Raw genomic sequence first — 20478 nt, 5'->3', positions numbered from 1 at the left:
AGCATAGAAGCAGCATTGTGTAGTGGAAAGAGATTGGGCTCTACAGATAGATTCTTTGCTCAGCTTTTTGACATGCTTCCATTGGATAACTTGTCTCTGTGTTTACAGAGCATGTTATAAACCTAATCCCCAATTAATTCCTATTTCTCAACCTTCTACTACTTCAGCACTCGCAAGTCATGCAAACCACTCATGGAGGCACTTACGTGCATATCCCTAAACAGTTTTTTTCCCCAAATCTATAATTTATTTTGGTGCTTGTCTCCCTTGCTAGATTATAAGATCCTTGAGGACAAAGATTATGTCTACTAACTCTGTTGTGCTCTCCCAGATGCTTAGTAAAGTGCTCAATAAATTCTCTTGATTCATTGATTGATCCCTTGCTTCTCTTGGAATCTTTCTAACAATAGCTTATCAGCCTCTCAGCCATTTCATCTAATATGCTTGAACTCTAAGTTGTAGCCCTTTCCCCAGCCTTAGTTACCATCTGGTGAGACTCAATCATTTATTTATTGAACGCTTACTGATTGCAGAATACTGTACTTGGGAGAATACAATACAGTTGGTATATAAGATCCCTTCCCATAAGAAGATTATAATTCAGTTGAGAAGACAGACCATAAAAGAAACTACAAGAAGGGGAAGCAGTAGAGTGAGTAAGACTCCCCTAGACTATTATTATTATTGTGGACAGGAAGCATATCCAACAACTTTGTCATATTGTACTCTCCCAAGCACTTATTACAGTGCTCTGTACTCAGTAAGTACTCAATAAATATGATTGATATGTAAGTGCTGTGGGGGTGGGATCAATCAATCAATCGTATTTATTGAGCACTTACTGTGTGCAGAGCACTGTACTAAGCGCTTGGGAAGTACAAGTTGGCAACATATAGAGACAGTCCCTACCCAACAGTGGGCTCACAGTCTAAAAGGGGTAGACAGAGAACAAAACCAAACATACTAATAAAATAAATAGAATAGATATGTACAAGTACAAGATATGTACAAGTACAATAGATATGTACAAGGGATGAGCATCAAAGTGCTAATGGGGGATGAACATAAGTGACTCAGGAGAATAGTGTGGGGAGATGCGGGGTTATTCAGTGAAGGCTTCCTGGAGGAGATATGATTCTAGTAAGGCTTTGAAGATGGAGAGAGTGATGGTCTGTGGGATATGAAGAAGAAGGGAGTTCCAGGCAGGAGAACAGGCATGAGCAAGGGGTCGATGGTGAGAAAGACCAAATCAAGGCACAGTAATTAGGTAGGTGTTAAATGGAGTGAAGTGAGTGGGCTGGGTTGTAGTGGGAAATGAGCAAGGATAGGTAGAAAAGAGAGAGTTGATTGAAGGTTTTGCAGGCAATGGTGAGGGTGTAGAGATGGATGAGCAACCATAGAAAGATTGTGCTGAGTGGAGAGACGTGCACAGAACTTTTTTTGGAAAAATGATCCGGGCAGCAGAGTGAAGAATAGATTGGAAAGGGAATAGGCTGGAGGAAGGGAAGTAAAAGAGGAGGAAGTAATAGTACTAGTAGTCAAGGCAGAATTTGGTAAGTGCTTGGACTTGTTTAGTAGCTATTTAGATGGAGGGGAAGAGGGGATTTTAGAGAGTTTGTGAAGGTAGAATCAACAGGGTTTTAAACAGACCTAATATGCAGGTTAAATAAGAGAGATGAGAAGCAGCGTGGCTTAGTGGAAAGAGCACGGGCTTGGGAGTCAGAGGTTGTGGATTCCCACCCTGGCCCTGCCACATGTCGGCTGTGTGACTTTGGGCAAGCCACTTCACTTCTCAGTGCCTCTGTTACCTCATCTGTAAAATGGGGATTAAGACTGTGAGCCCCATGTGGGACAACCTTATTACCTTGTATTTACCACGGTGCTTGGCACATAGTAAGTGCTTATCAAATACCATTATTATTATTGTTATTATGAGTTGAAAATAATGCCAAAGATGGAGGCTTGTGAAGATATCCCAGCACTATCTCAAGAGGAGATCTCCTGAATTCTCTTAAAATATACCCCTTTTACTATACCTTAGATCCCATCCTTTTGTGAAACACCTGGCTGTTCCCTCCCCCGATTGCCATCTTCAACCTCTCACTCTCCAATGGCCCCTTCCCCTTCACTTTCAAACATGCCCATGTATCCCCTATTCTAAAAAAAAAAACACTCCCTTAACCTCACAGCACTCTTCAGTTACCACCTCATCGCCTTTCACCCCATCTCCTTCCCACATATTCTTCATGTTCATATTCCTCAGGTGAGTTGTTGAAACCCACATCCTCTCCTCTAATTCTCTCCTTGACTCCTAGGTATGTGGATTCTGCCCCTTCCTCTCCACAGAAACTGCTTTGAGGTCACCAATAACCACTATCTTGCCAAATCCCAGAGCCTCTGCTCTGTCCCAATCCTCCTAGACCCCTCAGCTGCCTTCAACACTGTGGACCACCCCCTTCTTCTGGAAACATTATCTCAACATGGCTTTACTGCTGTCCTCTCATGGTCCTCCTCCTATCTCTGGCCACTCCTCAGTTTCTTTCTCTGGCTCCTCTGCTGCCTTCTACTCCCTAACTGTGGGGTCCCTCAAGGCTCGGTTCTTGGTACTTTCTCTTATTCTCAACTTACACCCATGCCCTTGGAGGGCTCATTCGCTCCTTGACTTCAACTACCATCTCTATGGGAATGACTCCCTAAATCTACCTGCCTCCTCCTCTCTTCTGTCCCTTAAGCACTTGGAAACTCTTCCCACTCCTAGCCCCAAAGCATGTGTGTACAAATCAATCAATCACTCATATTTATTGGGTACTTACTGTATGCAGGGCACTTTACTGAGTGCTTGGGAGAATACAATATCACAGTGTTGGTAGACACATTCCTTTCCAGAAGGAGTACGTATCTTTATAGTTGTTGACTCCCTTGCCTGTAATTTATCTTAATGTCTGTCTCTGTGACTAGATTGCAAGCTCCTTGAGAAGAGGAATCTTGTCTACCATTGCATTGTATTGTACTCTCCCAAGAGTCTCCCAAGCACCGAGTCCAGTGCTCTGCAAACAGTAGGCATTCAATAAATACATTGATTGACTGATTGAATTAAATTTGGTTGTCCAAGTAGGTTTCTGGGTTGGGCCATCATTTTTTTATGCAAAAATTTTCAGGATAGTGTTTTTGACATACTGGGAAACAGCTGATATATTTTGTTTCTATTTAGAATCACACCCTGAACTGGAAATGTAATGGAATTTAAATATTATTAAATGGGCATTAATGATTTCTTTAATGGAGTAGCTCAATTACAATTTCCTGAGGATAACAGTCAGGTGAATAGCATAGTAAGAGGGCCATTAGTGTATTATATTATTGGCATACTTTGTGGATCCCTACACAGTTTACTTAAGGACATTATTTAAGTTTAAAATTTTATTTTTGTTTTCCCAAAGATTTTCATTTTTTGTTGCTCTTTCCCTTCCACTTTCTTAATTAATCATGAATAATCACTGACAGATTTTATATAGCAGGAGTGTATACCTGAGGCTAGGGGGCCAAGAAATAAAAGGGCCACCAGAATTCTTTTTCAGACCACAAATAAAACACAAAGTCCTCAGAGAACATTGGTTGGATGTTCCTGGAAAACCTGGGTGAATTTTCACTTACATTGATGGAGCAGAATTATAGTTTAGCAAAAACAATGTTAGATCTAACAGTGATCTAACTGACAGTTTATATTAGTCAGTGGTCTTTCTTAATACAATAATGTAAATGACTTTGGATGTGAATATATATACATTTTTTTCTTCTTTTCCCTTTGATAAAGGTGAGCCAGAATTTCGGTACATAGCTGGGGCTCATGGGAACGAGGTGCTTGGACGGGAGCTACTGCTTTTGCTAATGCAGTTTCTCTGCAAGGAGTATATGGCTGGGAACCCTCGGCTTGTGCGCCTCATTGAGGATACTAGAATCCATCTCCTCCCTTCAGTCAACCCAGATGGTTATGAGAAAGCTTATGAAGTGGTAATGTCAATTTTGTGTCTTGACTTAGTCATCCGGAAAATACTAGTCATTCTTTGTTTACAGAGTTAGCCAGTTAGATTCTCCCCTGAGCCTATGGTAGAATTCTACTATTGTGCCCTCCTGAATGTGAGTGACAGTGGGACATCCCTTGGCACCTGTTCTGGATTGTCCCTTCTAATTTGCGGCCTCCCCAGCTGCCAGAAGAATAGCTTCCTTGTGCCATGTAGGAAGATGCCATGGTAACAGCAGTATGGCTTGTTCATCCAATTTAGCCCTCTAGTTGGTTGTTCTGCCCCAGTATGGGCAAGTGGGAAGTTTCAAATGAAATCGATCCATCCCTGGATTCAGTGATGGGCTACATTACAAAGTCCTTCCCTCTAAAAGTGCTGAGCCCCAGGACGTCTTTGAAGTAACATTGTCTTCGCCAGAATGAAGAAAGTTCAGAACGAGCAAGCATGCCTCTTCATGTCACTTAAAAAAAAAAGCAGCCAATTTGTTTCATGAGATTGTAGAACATTTTCCTAGGTTTCTGAAGGAAAGGAGAGTTGATTATTGGTAGTTGTCAGATTAACAATGTGTGTGTGTGTGTCTGTGTCTGTGTGTGTCTGTGTGTCTGTGTGTAGCTTAACTGGCAGCCCTTTAGAACCATAAATATATGAAGCTGTTGGGTCACATCAGAGATTCAGAGAAAAAGGCCACTGTTCTAATAAATATATGTCAGTGGGTTACCAAAATGTCAGGGATTATAGCATGAGCATGATCTTATTATTGTAAAAAAACATTTTCTATTTCCAAAAAAAAAAAAAGAAAAAAACATATTTCCTAAAACATACTTCCTTTTTCGATGTTGCTCCATAGGGATCAGAATTAGGAGGCTGGTCTCTGGGACGATGGACCCATGATGGTATTGATATCAACAATAATTTTCCTGATTTAAACACTCTGCTTTGGGAATCTGAAGATCGGCGGGACAATTCCAGAAAGGTCCCCAATCATCATATTCCAATACCAGAATGGTATTTGTCTGAAAATGCTACGGTCAGTAAAAAATGGTGGAATATTTTAAAATCACTGCATAATCATTTCAAGGAGTATGTGAAATCATTCTACACCAAGAAAGAAGTGCTAAAAAAATGTGTCCATGAAATTTTAATATTTTTGAGAAGATAAAGAAAAAAAGTAAAAAATACTGGACAATACCCAAATGGTATTTTTCAGATTTCTCTGACCTTTTTAGCTTATTCATTGCCTATCTATTAAGAAGCAGCGTGGCTCAGTGGAAAAAGCACGGGCTTGGGAGTCAGAGGTCATGGGTTCAAATCGTAGCTCTGCCACTTGTCAGCTGTGTGACTTTGGGCAAGTCACTTAACTTCTCTGTGCCTCAGTTACCTCATCTGTAAAATGGGGATTAAGACTTTGAGACCCACGTGGGACAACGTGATCACCTTGTATCCTCCCCAGCGCTTAGAACAGTGCTTTGCACATAGTAAGTACTTAACAAATGCCATCATTATTATTATCTACTTAGTGCTTTTTGACAAAATGCAAAATCCTGTCTTTCAATGTTTTTTCATCCTTATTAATAGTATTAAAATTGGGGGAACTATGAAAGGGAACTAAGGAGCCACAGCCATCAGCTTTACCCTCGCAGCCTTCCTGGCTGGACACCCTTGCTAAGCTTCCTCCCAACCCCCCACAAACCCTCTGGAGTATAGCCATCTCCATCTTCAAAATGCTCCTAAAGCCCCACCTCCTCCAGCAAGCCTTCCCCACTGAACACCCTAATCGTGAGGTTAGGATACAAATGTCAAGTTTCTGTTGCTCTCTCCCAAGTGCTTTGTACAGTGTGCAGAAAAATATGTCTGAATGAAATGAATGAATGTTGTACTCTTCCATTTGCTAAGTACAATGCTTCGCACTCACTTTGTGCTTAATAATTCTCATTGATTAATTGAGTAACTAGCTTCCCCCTTCCCTTGAAGCCAGACAGGCTGTGATGTCATCACATCCCACAGCACATGACATCGTTGGGCAGCAGCAAGAGAAAACTCCCCAGAAGTATCCAGGACCTTTTCCCTGCTTCTTCCCCACGCAACTCCCCACCACCACCCGCCCCCAACACCCTCCCGAATGGGGAGGCCTACCTAATCCTTGTGGACATCCAGGCTCTTCTAACAGCATTTCCAGTCTTCAGACAGACTTCTCCATTGTCTCTGGGTAGACTGAGTGAGTGACAGTCCAGGGAACTTCACTGGGGTTGACCATGTCCAACTTGCAGAAGAGGTGAAAGGGAGGATTGGCACCCACTTGCAGGCCTTGCGGGTGCAGGTGGAGAACCAACAAGCCAGGTCTTAGTTCCATTTAGACCAGTAATTCATCTGGGGTCTCCCTGTCTACACAGGAAATGTCTCTAAATTTCTGACTCAGGGCACAAGTGAACAGTTTCTTTCCCTGCTCACTTCTGTTTGTTTTTTCCCCAAGTAAAAGCTTTGGAGATGCTCCCTGAGATTACAGCTGGTGAAGTCTCCTGTGCCAAAAGAGGAGGTGGTGCCAGCAGGCACAGTCCCAGATAGCACTGCTTTAGGTCCCCATCCCTCTGGTTGGATGATAGCAGCCAATCTGTGAGATCCATTGTCTTCTTCCCCAAAGTTGCCATTCCTTTTTCCTTCCACTGCCCTACCAACCAGCATCCTGTGCCCATCACCCTGCAGCATCTCTCTACACTTCCAAGTCCTTCCACTCACCAGTGGGCCACTTGTCTACCAGTCATATGCGGGACTGGTTCCAGTGACAGGCCAGAACTACCGCAGAGGTGAGAGTAATGGCATGAGGAGAGTGATTGCAGAGGGAAAGCATGCTATAACTGGCCAGGTGTTACAGCAGCCTTAGGCATGAGTTTGGGTGTGAGCCATAGTGGCAGCAGCAACTGCAGTTTGGGTAACTGGTAGCCACATTATGGGGTATTCAGCTTTCTGTTATCCCTGGGGATCCTCCCTGCTAGCTATTGTGTAAATCCAACCCTGGTGCCAAGCCTTACTATCCTGTTGTTGACCATCCTCGATGTTTTCTCATGCAACACCAGGAATATCTGCAGGTGTTGTTTATGGCATCCGTGAATACTGGGCACTCAGCCTCCAGATCCATACTGTGGGAAATTCATTCATTCAATCGTATTTATTGAACACTTACTCTGTGCAGAGCACTGTACTAAGCATGTGGAAAGTACAGTTCAGCAATAGAGACAATCTCTGCCCACAACAGGCTTACAGTCTAGAAGGGGGGAGACAGACATCAAAACAAGTGAACAGGCATCAGTAACATCAATATAAATAAGTAGAATTATAGATATATACACATGAAAACAAGTAAATGGGCATTAATATAAATAAATTGTTGCTTTATGCTGTCAAGTCATATCTGACCCTTAGTGACGTCATGGACACATCTTTCCCAGAACTCCCCACCTCCATCAGCAGTCGTTCTTTTAGTGTTTCCATAGAGTGTTCATGGTAAAAAAAGGAAGCAGTTTACCATTGCCTTCTTCTGTGCAGTAAACCTGAGTCTCCACCCTCAGCTGTCTCCCATACTGCTGCTGCCCAGCACAGGTGAGTTTTGACTTGTAGCAGGTTGCCGTGTGCTTACTAGCCACTGCCCAAGCTAAGAATGGAATGCATATGCCTCTGCTTGACTCTTCCTCCAATAGTCAAGACTTGTAGAGTACTGGAAACTCTCCAGGTGCGACTCTGAGAGGTGATAAATAAATAGAATTATAGATATAGATATGTACATATATACACAAGTGCTGTGGGTTGGTGGGGGGGGGGGTACGGCAAAGGGAGCAGGTCAGGGTGATGGGGAGGGGATGGGGAGCTGAGGAAAAGGGGAGCTTAGTCTGGGAAGTCCTCTTGGAGGAGGTGAGCCTTCAGTAGGGCTTTGAAGGAGGGAAGTGTGATTGGCGGATTTGAGGAGGGAGGGCATTCCAGGCCAGAAGTAGGACGTGGGCCAGGGGTCAATGACGGGACAGGCGAGACCTGAGGCATAGCTAGAAAGTTAGCCAAACAGGAGCAGAGTGTCTGAGCTGGGTTGTAGAATGGAGGTGAGGCAAGGTGATGGAGTGCTTTGAAGCCAATAGTGAGGAGTTTTTGCTTGATACAGAAGTGGATAGGCAACCACTGGAGATTTTTGAGGAGGAGGGGTGCATGCCCAGAATGTTTCTGTAAAAAGATAATCTGGGCAGCAGAGTGAAGTATAGACTGAAGTGGGGAAAGACAGGAGATCTGAAAGGATGCTGATGCAGTAATCCAGTCGGGATAGGATGAGTGATTTGGAAATATGGGATGAATCAAAAATCTCATGCTTTTTGTTGGCTAGCTTGCAGTATTTGTAGCTAGAGCTAAAACTCATACACTGAGCTTATTGTGGGGTGGCTTGGAATGCCAGTGCATCATTGGTGCAAGCTATGTTTACATTCTGCTGGACATAAGAAGGTGTTCAGACAATATAACGTTCTGTCCAATGTGACATCTTGCAGTAATATAGTCCGTTCAATACCTGTTATTGGAACAGGAGGACCTTTGTGAGTTTTTCTGTTTTGCTGCCTGCTAAAACACAGTGTTTGAGATTATCAACTGGTTATATGTGCAGCTGTTCAGAAGAAGTGCCGTTTCTGTTTGCTATTCATAAACCCTGCCTATTTAATACCATTGGACCAGGCCTTGAAACTGTGACCAACTGTAGCATTTAAGTCACCTAGAATAATGAGCTTACTGAAAGCCCCTGCAGTAGCTTGATCTTCTATTATTGAAACCCTTGGAGTAAACCAGGAGCAAGAAAAACATACCCCGATGGTGTGTCAAACACCTCAACCCTATTCTACCTAACTTGCAAGGGACCAGGAGCTAAGGGGAAGGCTTTGGGCATCCTCATTCCTTTTCTATTTGCCCACTCCCCACTCTTCACCCCCCTCACATGTGAGCCCAGCTCATGCCTGCCCTATGCCTCTTGGCTCAGGCATCATCATCCAAAGAATTCACTGAGCTTGGCTCTCTGCTCCAGAGAACAGATTACTGTGTAAGGACAAGCCAATTGAAGAAGCATGGCCTAATGGAAAGAGCATGGGACTGCGAGTCAGAGGACCTGGGTTCTAATACTGGCTCTGCCACTTGTCTGCTGTGTGACCCTGGGCAAGTCACTTAACTTCTCTGTGCCTCAGTTCCTTCATCTATAAAATGGGGATTAAGAATGTGAGCCCCATGTGGGTTATGGACTATGTCCAACCTGATTACCTTGTACCAACTCCAGTGCTTATTAAAGTGCCTGGCACATAATAAGCATTTAACAAATACTTCAAAAAAAAAAACCCTGAGGACTTTGTAATCTAAATAAGGGGTTTATCTTAATTATGACCCTAGTTCCAGCTCTTCATTGCAGAAAATATGAGGTTAACTGCAGACTCTCTCTTTGACACCCCAATCCATCAATTTTCTAACCCAGGTTATGACATTCCAGAGAGCAAAGTGTTGTCATGAAACACTCTTCCCATCTCTGACATCCTAGGCTAGTGGATAGAACACAGGACTGGGAGTCAGAAGGTCATGAGTTTTAATCTTAGGTCCGCTGCTTGCCTGTTGTGTGACCTTGGGTAAGTCACTTCACTTCTCTGTGCCTCAGTTCCTTCATCTGTAAAATGGGGATTGTGATTGTGAGCCCCACATGGGACATGGACTGTGTCCCACCTGATTTGGTTTTATCCACCCCAGCACTTAGTACAGTGCCTGGCACATAATAAGTGCTTAACAAATACTGCAATTATATTATTATTTGCACACAACTATTTGCACACAATTATTATTATTACTTTGGTGGCACTGCCTAAGTCCTCATAGGAGTGCCCCTTGTCATCATCAGATTGAGTCATAGTTGATAAATATCAAGTGATGCCAATAACATAGTGTGGCTGAATTAGAGTTAGGCATACAATGATCGTTAATTTCTCTCAATCATTTAATCAAGCAATGGTATTTAATGAGCACTTGCTGTTTGCAGAGCACTGTATTTAAGCACTTGAGAGAGTACAATAGAACAGAGTTGGTAGACTCAATCCCTGTCCACAGGACTTTACAGTATGCAGGGGGAGACAGACATTAAAGTAGATTGGGGATGGGGAAAATAACAGAGTATAAAAATATTGATTTATGTATTGTGCTGCCAGGGTGAGTGTCGAGGTGCTTCAGGCATACACAGCCAGTTCATAGTTAATGCAGCTGGGAGGGTGGATAGGGGAAATAAAGGGGTTAGTCTAGGAAGGCCTCTTGGAGGGCATGATTTTAAGAGGTTTTTGGAGGTGGAGAGATTGAGGGACTGTCAAATATGAAGGGGGAAGGATTCCAAGCCCAAGGGAATCAATGGTAGGCTAGACGAGCTTAAGGTACAGAGAGTAGGTTGGTGTTAGAGGCGTGGAGTGTGCAAGTTGGGTTGTAGTAGAGTAGATAGTTGATTGAGTGCCTTAAAGGCGATGGTAGGAAGTTTTTGTTTGATGTGTAGGTGGATGGGCAACCATTGGAAGTTTTTGAGGAGTGGGAAGAAATGGGATGAACGGTCTTGCATAAAAGTGAACCAGGCAGCAGAGTTCAGTATGAACTGGAGAGCGGAGAGTTATAATGCATGGAGGTCAGCAAGGAGGCTGATGCAGTAGTCCAGGCAGGAAGTAATGAGGGCTTGTATCATTGTGGTAGCAGTCCAGATGGAGAGGAAAGGCCGGATTGTAGAGTTGTTGTGATGGTAGTACCAACAGGATTTTGTGATGGACTGAATGTGTGGATTGAATGAGAGAGATTAGTGAGTCAGTCGTATTTATTAAGCACTTGTTGTGTGCAAAGCACTGAACTAAGTGTTTGGGTGAGTACAGTATAACGACAGACACATTCTATGCCCAGAGTAGAAGGTAATGATAAGATTCTGAGCTTGTGAGACAGGGGGGACAGTGGTGCTGACTGCAGTGATAGGAAATTCAAAGAGAGAAAAGATTTAGGTGGGAAGATTAGGAGTTCTGTTTTTGACATGTAAAGTTTGTGGTTTTGGTGGAGCATAGAAATAATGTGGCTTAGTGGATAGAACATGGGCCTGGGGATCAGAAGAACCTGGATTCTAATCCTGGCTCCACCATTTGTCTGCTTTGTGATCTTGAGAAAGTCACTTAACCTTTCTATGCCTGTTACCTCATCTGTAAAATGGGGATTGACTGTGAGCCCCATGTGGGACATGGACTCTGTCCAACCTGATTAGCTTCTATCTACCCCAGTGCTCAGTACAGTGCCTGGCTCATAGTAAGCGCTTATATGAGAAAGAGTATAGCGTAGTGGATAGAGCACAAGCTTGTGGATCAGGTCTTGGATCTGCCACTTGTCTGCTGTGTGACCTTGGGCAACTCACTTCATTGCTCTATGCCTCATTTCCTCATCCATAAAATGGTGATTGAGACTGTGAGCCCCACTTGGGACAAGGACTGTGTCCAACCCGATTTGGTTGTATCCACCCCAGTGCTTAGTACAGTGCCTGGCACATAGTAAGCATTTAACAAATACCACAATTATTATTAGTAAGCACTTAATTAATACCTTAAAAAATATCCAGGTAGAGTTGTGCCCTGAAGTCAGGAAGAAATGTGAAACTGTAGAGGAGAGTGGTCAGGGCTGGAGAGGTAGACATGAGAATTACCCAAAATAGAAATGACAGTTGAAGTGCATGAGTTCTCCAAAGGAGTGGTTGTATATGAAAAAAAGACAGGGCCTCAGAACTGAATCCTGAGGTACACCCACAGTTAGAGAGAGGGAGGTAGAGGAGAAGCCTGTGAAAGAGACTGGGGAGAAGTGGTCAGAACAATAGGAGGAGGACCAGCAGAGGACAGTGTTGGCAAAGCCAAGTTTAGACAAGGTTTCCAGGAGAAGGAGTTGGTCCATAGTGTTGAAGGCAACAGAAAGGTAAACGAGAATCAGCTTTCACTACGTTACATCAGTGTATTGACCAATTGGATTTAGCAAAAAGATCACTGATGACTAAAGAGGGCTGTTTCGATGGAGTGGAGGTGGTGGAAGCCAGTATGCAGGAGCCCAAAGAGAGAGTTGGGGGAGAGGAAATGGAAACAGTGAGTGCAGCCAACTCATTCAGGAGTTTGGGGAGGAATGGTTTGCAGTAAATGAGTACCATGGGATCAAAGGAGGGTTTTCTTAGGATAGGGGATAAGTTGCCTTGAGTGAAAGCAGTGGGAAAGGCCACTGTTAAGTGAGCGGTTCAAGATGACTGTCAAGGAGGGAAGATGGCAGGGGACATTTCATTGATTCAATCATATTTATTGAACACTTACTATATGCAAGGCACTTTACTAAGAATTTATGTTCATTCGTTGTATTTATTGAGTGCTTACCATTTGCAGAACACTGTACTAAGCACTTGGGAGAGCACACTATAACAATAAACAGACACATTTCCTGCCTGCGGGGAGACAGACATCAATACAAATAAATTACAGATATGTACATAAGTGCTGTGGGGCTGGAATGGAGAGGAACAAATTGAGGAAGTCAGAGCTATGCCAAAGGGAGTGGGAGAATTGGGGGCGAGGGGCTTAATCTGGGAAGGCCTCTTGGAGGAAATGTGCCTTCAATAAGGCTTCGAAGCAGGGAAGAGTAATTGTTAGATATGAGGAGAGAGGACATTCCAGGCCAGAGGCAGGACATGGGTTAGGGGTTGGCGGCAATGATAAGGGATGGGATAAGAAGCTCCGGTGGAGGGGGTAGAATGTGAGAGGAGGTGGGAGATCTCCTCAGGATGGGAGAGTCAAAAAGGGCTGGAGGAGGAAGGGACAGTGGTGGTGTTGTCCACAGTGATAGGAAAGAAAGGGGGAGGATAGGGTTTGGATGAGAAGATGCGTAGTCCTGTTTTGCACATCTTAAGTTGGTGATGTCAGTGTGACATCCAAATAGAGATGCCCTTTGTCAGGAGGATGTGCGGAGGAAGTGCAATACTACCGAGCAGGAGAGAGGTCATAACCGCTGATGTAGTGATATTGATGACAACAGCTGGAACCACTCGAAAAGTAGCCCAAGACATTACAGCGATCTTCTGGAGACACATTATACCACTGAGTTTATGAGGACCTTAGACAGACACACAGAAAGCTGGCTAAAATGGAAAAACATGGTCATAGCTCTAAATTTAAGGAAATCAAAACCTTCAAACCCATCAGTCATTCATGATATTTACTTATTTAACATAAACTATGTGCAGAACATTGAACTAAGTACTTGAGGCAGTACAACAAAAGAAAAATACATGCTTGCTGCCTTGAAGGAGGTTACAATTTCTTGAAAATCCATAAAGCCCTTGGATATAATGGTATTCCCGCAGAAATCTTCCAGTAAAGATGGGTGGGAACCTAGTGCTTGGACATCTGCACAAGCTCTTTCTCACCATACAAAAGATTGAGGAAATGTCATAGGATTTCAAGGATGCCATCATACTGTCCATCTCCAGGAATGAGTGAAAGAAAGCTCCCTGGAAACTACCAGGGTACCTTACTGTTTTCCACTTTCAGTAATATTCTAGGAAGAATTCTCTGAACAAGCATAGTTAACCATGTACTCTCTACCCAAAATACAATGTGGCTTCAGAGCAAAATGCAGCAGTGCACATATGCAATGACCAATGCAGCAGAAGTGCAGAGGGATGCAGTAGTGATGCCAAGGCTGTCATTTTCAAGGACCTTACAGAAGCTTTTGACAAAATCAGTTAAATCTGGAAATTAATAAGTGGAGTTTGGCTCAGTGGGTCATCGAGTGAAATATCTAAGTGATGGTCTATAAAACTGCTGTGCTATTCAAACTTTTAAATGTCTGCAAGATCAATAAGATCTTAGGATTCCACTACTTCACCAACACTCAAGAAATGCTCCTGGCAGCACAGTTTCACAAGCCAGAACATCTGGGAGGAATGCATGACACCTAGAGTTTCAAGGAGCTGCTGCATGGTGACCTGAAAGTGAGCAAGTGCAGACAGGGAAGAAAAAGCAGCTATTTGGTAGACAATAAAGCACAGTCTCAAACATAATACATCATGGAGCACCCCTTCCCTCCCTCCATGCCCCGGAACCACTACTAGGAATCCACTGTCTGTGCCATGATCTTGGCCGACATCAATTTGCAGCTGCCAGACCCAGAAGCCTTGTGAAATGTGTTCTCTCAGCTATAAAATAATGTTCAGCAGTTGCTCTTTCAAAGGACCAGGAACTGGAAACTGCTGTCCCTTGGGACTAGAGTCTGGATGCTACAGGACTTCACCATGATCTCCCCCAGCCCATCATTTGTTCACCACATCCTGTCCTCTCACCACCACCCCAAAACCTCCGTCCCCAGAATCATGCCCTGTCCTCTTACTCCCACCCATCAACCCCTCTCCACCTAGCTCCCCTACAACTTCACCTAAAAGCTTCTGGTGAGACTCCCTCATCCATCTTGGACAAAATCATCAATCATCAGAGAGTGGTATTTATTGTGTGCTTACTCTGCAGATCACTGTACAATGTGCTTGTTACCTGTACTTCAACATGTCTAAAACTGAACTCCTCATCTTTCTCCCAAACCCTCTCCTCTCCCACTCGCTTTCTCATCACTGTTGACACCATCATCCTCCCCATCTCTTAAGTCCACAACCTTTGCATTGTCATTGACTCATCTCTCTCTCTCTGTCTCTTTCAACCCCATATTTAGTCTCACCAAAATCTGACTCACCGAGTCAGTTCTTCCTTCACAGCATTTCCAGAATCTGCCCCTTCCTCTCCATCCCAAGTGCCGGTACAAAGCAGTTATCATATCATTACTCAGCTACTGCATTGACCTCCCAACAGACCACCTTGCCTCCCATCCAGATTTCACTCTGCTGCCAGGATCACTTCTCTTAAGCATCATTTTGCATATGTCTTTCCACACCTCAAAAATCTCCAGTGTTTATCCTTCCCTCTCTAAATCAAGTTGAAACTCCTGGCCATTAGCTTTAAGGCACTCAATCAGCTCTCTTCCCCTCCTTATGCCCCCACTCTTCTACTACACTCTCTCTTGCATGCTTTGTTCCTCAAGCCCCCCTACTTATTGTGCCTCATTTGTGTTTTTCTCATTTCTGACTTCGTACTCATGCTCTCCTCCTGGAATTCCTTCCCACGTAACATCCAATAAACCATTGATCTCCTTGCCTTCAAGGAGATCTTCCCCAAGTAATCACTAATCAATCAATCAGTGGTACTAATTAACACTTACTGCATGCAAATCACTGTATTAAGCATTTTGGAGAGAGCAATGCAGCCACATTTTTAAATGGTATTTGTTAAGGACTTACTGTGTGCCAGGCACAAGGTAATCAAGTTGGACACTGCTCATGTCCCACATGAGGTTTACAGTCTTAATCTCCTTTTTGTAGATGAGATAACTGATGCACAGAGAAGTCAAGTGACTTGCCCAATGTCCACAGCAAAAAAGTGGCAGAGTTAGGACTAGAACCTAGGTTCTTCTGATTCCCAGGCCAGTGCTCTATCCCCAGGATACACTGCCTCCCACTTTATATCCCCAACTGCCATTTCAGCTATTCTGTTCCACCAAAGCATTCAGGGATCCTGTCTCCCAATTTTATTGTATTGTACTCTGCCAAGCACTTAGTACACTGCTCTGCACATGGATACTCAATAAATACCCTTGATTAATTGTCACAAGCCCAGTTCTCAAGTATATAGTTTAGACACTCTATTACTCCACCTAGTCATAATTTATCCAAGGGGTTGGGTCCCCAAGTAAGCTGAACTTGTTGTTGGCAGGGATTGTGTCTTTTTGCTTTTTTGTACTCTCCCAAAGGTTTTGTACAGTGCTCTGTGCAGAATAAGCACTCAAATATTATTGATTATCATGCTATAGCAGAGTCAGTTGAGAGACAGCAATAGATATAATAATCTGACATAGAGCAATCAAAAGTCACTTTCCATATACAAAGTTTGTGAGATTATTGGAATACCAAGTGATAGGTTTGAAAAGACCTTCAGCCACAGCAACTGCATTTTAGGGGCAGGGAATGTGTCTGCTAATTCTGTTGTTTTGTACGCACCCAAGCACTTAATATAATGCTCTGCACATAGTAAGTGCTCAATAAATACCATTGATTAATTGTTTTACTCATTTATCATGTGGGCTTTTCAATCCCATTAACACATACAGATAAATTCACACCATTAACAGTTTAATCTTTGAAAACTAAATTTTAAATGTTGTGATGAAGGGTGAAAAAGTGGGAAATTCAGGTAAGTGTCATAAATATATGGTATATGGTATATAGAAATGCAAGTAGTCTGCTGCCTTGGGACAAAATTGGTTCCTGAAAACCACTTTTGGAGTTGTAAATTGGAACCAAATTGTTTAGCTGAACTCTTTCCTGCTGTATTCATTCATTCAATCGTATTTATTGAACACTTACTGTGTACAGAGCACTGTACTAAGTGCTTGGGAAGTACAAGTCGGCAGCATATAGAGACGATCAATCAATCAATCGTATTTTTTGAGCACTTACTGTGTGCAGAGCACTGTACTAAGCACTTGGGAAGTACAAGTTGGCAACATATGGAGACAGTCTCTACCCAACAGTGGGCTCACAGTTTAAATGGGGGAGACAGAGAACAAAACCAAACATACTAACAAAATCAGCAGGTTAATGGTCTCCAGGAGCTCAGCATCCCTGCATGGGAGATGCCCCTCAGAACACTCTACTCCAACCTGTGGATCCCAGTGAACCTATTCATCAGTCACACTTGGTATGTGGCTGGGTCCCTTTTAGCACAGCTTTTTCACAAACTGAAATCATTTATCTGGATCAGAAGGATAATAGTGAGGGCATTTGCTAAGTGCTTATTATGTGACAAAAAAACACATCTGGAGTTGAAATGTAAATCGGAAACCAGTTTTCTCAGAAGAGAAATTTTATTAATGGCAGATTAGTTCCTGAAACAAGGTCAGAACCCTCCTTTCCCGCTTTCTAGCACAGCTTTCCCCTGTGGTATTTCTTTCCGTAATCTCAGAACTAGGACCATAAAGGGAGCTAATATTGTATAGTCGAAGCAAGTGTGTTATAAAACTGAATCAGTGTGCAAATATAGAAACCTTTTAAGTGCCATTTATCCTCATTCAAAACATCTTAAATCAAGGACTACTGTAAATCATAGTTGTATTTTGGATTAACACAATCTCTGTTGGCAGTGAGATTTTGTCACTGTCTGAGTGTGACTGAGAAGACCGATGTGTGATTAGCAGTCCCCACATCATGTGCTTTAAAGGTTACCCACTGGGCTGTCAATATTATGTTTTCTTTCTCTTGGTGTCATGATCTCTCTAAAGTGTCTTTTCTGACCTGATTATCTTGGATCTACCCCATTGCTTAGTACAGTGCTTGGCACATAGTAAGGACTTAACGAGTATCATTGTTATTATTCTAAGGCAGTCATCCCATTTCTGATTGTTGCATGGCAAGCTGACCTGTATTCTGAAGCTTCTCCCAACTGTACATAACATTTGTTGTTTTGCTGCATTACTTCATAATGGTGGAAATAGTCTGTTATGCATTGCATCTGAGTGACTGTGAGGAATAATACTAATTCTACCAACTGTTATAGTGTACTCACCCAAGTAGTGTGCTTTGCACACTGTAAGCACTCAAGTATGGTTGATTGATTGTGGTATATGTTAAGTGTTTGGGTAGATACAAAATAATCAGGTCCCACATGGGGCTCACAGTCTAAGAAGGTGGAAGAACAGGTCTTGAATACCCATTTTACAGATGATGAAACAAAGCCATGGAGAAGCAGCATGGCCTAGTGAGAAACAGTGTGGCCTAGTGGAAAGAATATGGGCCTGGGAGTCAGATGGACCTGGCTTCTATTCCTGGCTCTGCCACTTGTCAACTGATTGACCATGGGGAGGTCACTTAACTTCTTGGTGCCTCAGTTACTTCATCAGTAAAATAGGGATTAAGACTCTGAGCCCCTTGTGGGACATGGACTGTGTCCAACCTTGTATCTGCCCCACCATTTAGAACAGTGCACGTAGTAACTTGCCCAAGGTCACATAGCAGACAAGAGGCAGAATTAAGATTAGAACCCAGGTCCTTCTGACTCCCAAGCCTGTGCTCTATTAGGCCCTGTGGCTTTCCATTTGGCCATGCTGCTTCACTTACTGCCCTAGAGGTTGAATGTCGTGATAGTAATAAGTCCAGGTCCAGATCCCCCATTCACAAAGAAAATTGAACACTACAGTTTCCTATAAGCCTTCTGTTTGAATCTTGATGCCTTTTTGATGCTATAATCTCTCAGCCATAAAAAAGACACACCAGCCTTCTTAATTCAATCTTTTACTTTCTTTTCTACCCTTGCCTTACTGGCCAAAACGTTACCCAGATAACAGAATCCAGTCCCAGGCTTCATCTCAGTACCACTAGGTTGATGTTAGGTTGTATGAAGACTACCTTACCACAGTCTATTTCTGATTAATTGTCAGTCCATAGTACTTCATTGATTCTGCATGTCTTGTGCATATACTACCAATGCTTAGTGATCAGTCCATAGGTGCTTTAATATGAGTGATTCCAGGACCATTTTTGATGCTCAACCTGTTGAGTTGAGCTTCTCCAAGGATCAGAACCATATTCTGACAGCAGCTTCCAGCTGTCTTGTATCATTGAGCATGGTTGTAAATAATAGGTTGAACAGGACTGGATCTGTAACACAGCTGTGCTAGACAAATATGTGAATGTGTGTGTACACACATACCATATATACTTCCACTAGATTGACTGGCGTTCCCCACCTGTTTCTCTACCAATGAAGAAAATTGGATGTCATTTAGGGACAGATGCAAACCATGGGTCAATATAATTAAAGAATGCATCTCCTTCTGCTTCCAGGTTGCAGTTGAAACCAGAGCAATAATTGCGTGGATGGAAAAAATTCCATTTGCTCTAGGTGGGAATTTACAAGGAGGAGAATTGGTGGTGGCATATCCGTATGATATGGTTCGATCAATGTGGAAAACCCAGGAACATACCCCTACCCCTGATGATCATGTGTTCCGCTGGCTGGCCTACTCATATGCTTCTACTCATAGACTAATGACTGATGCAAGGAGGAGAGTGTGCCACACGGAAGATTTTCAAAAGGAGGATGGCACTGTCAATGGGGCCTCATGGCACACAGTTGCAGGAAGTGAGTACTTATGTGGCTTCCTTCTGAAAATTCTAATCATTATCTTCAATTCCATATAAAGCATTTTGGTTAAGTGCTATTATGCTAAAAATATTCACTGGAGTCTCTGAGTTACCCCTGTACTTGGATGATAATTTAGTATTCCATTTCAGATTAAGGACTGATTTTTAAGGATCATTAACTGTGGTGAAATTCCGTTAGTTCACAAAATTTGAATGTCTCAAGTCCTAGCACCCCAATTTCCTGGTACTGCACCCCCTATCACTAGGCTAAAGGAATTGTCTATAAACAGATACTCTCAACAACATAAATGTAAAAGCAATTTCCACAATAATTTTAAAAGGTAGAGTTTACTACTTTGATTTAGCCTAATTATCATTTGTCAATTTCAGATTTTTCTTTAGACCCAGTTGAACATCGTGTATCATCATGTCACAGGAATCAAGAATTGTTTCCATGGTTAAATTGTAGCTGTGACCAGGCTTTTAATGAGAAACAGTGATCATAAATAATTTGCTAATGCTAAAAATTTTTCCTAATCCTTTTTGTGAATATGCCCCTCTGCCCACTTGTTCACAATTCAATTAACAAAAGGGAGAATAATTACAGTATTAAATTTCATATACTAGAACCCCAATTTTGGCATTATGCCCTCCATATTTAAAAAAGAAATACTGTATTTTAAAAATTTCTTGCTTTTGATCATGTACTGAGAAGTTACAGTTTTTCAACTCTGCTTTTTTCATTCCTTATGGTCACAGAAAAGATAGTTTGAGACATATCTGTCACCAAGAATCTATCAGTAGCTTTAAAACCTTACACATAATAGCTAAAAATCTGCATCTAGTTGATTATTTCAAAATTAAATTAGAGCAGCATGGGCTCAATTTGAGCCCTCACTGACAAATTCACCAAATCAATGATGGCATTCTTAAAGGCTTCAGAATAACTTCTGTGCAGTGCTTGATTTTTCTAACAATTGTTCTTGGGATTTTAAAAATTGAGTTAGTTTCGCAGGTCTAGAATAGTTAAAATCTCTTTATGTACTTACTGCTGGTAGAGTTAGGTATGTGCAGTTGTTTCTTGGGAGATTGTGATGGACTGAAGGCACTAGAATAGAGGAAATCACCCTATCATGCAAGTTTCTTGGAACCTCCAAAAAACAGACTTTCCATATGTATCTGAAT

The 20478-nt window shown here is 42.6% G+C and overlaps 1 protein-coding gene across 1 annotated transcript in view; it reads left to right on the top strand.

Annotated features, from left to right (window-relative positions):
• CPXM2 (carboxypeptidase X, M14 family member 2) overlaps window positions 1–20478 on the top strand; it is a 194665-nt gene that overhangs the window by 142823 nt on the left and 31364 nt on the right. The window contains exons 9-11 of the mRNA XM_038758418.1: window positions 3815–4011; window positions 4870–5049; window positions 18994–19291. Of these exons, the coding sequence (XP_038614346.1) occupies window positions 3815–4011; window positions 4870–5049; window positions 18994–19291 (675 nt within the window). The remainder of the gene's footprint in view (window positions 1–3814; window positions 4012–4869; window positions 5050–18993; window positions 19292–20478) is intronic.

The sequence above is a fragment of the Tachyglossus aculeatus genome, chromosome 16 (assembly GCF_015852505.1).
Source record: "Tachyglossus aculeatus isolate mTacAcu1 chromosome 16, mTacAcu1.pri, whole genome shotgun sequence".
In the NCBI taxonomy this organism is placed as follows: domain Eukaryota; kingdom Metazoa; phylum Chordata; class Mammalia; order Monotremata; family Tachyglossidae; genus Tachyglossus; species Tachyglossus aculeatus.
Note: the sequence above shows the minus strand (reverse complement) of the source record. Positions and strands in the feature narration are given on the sequence as shown.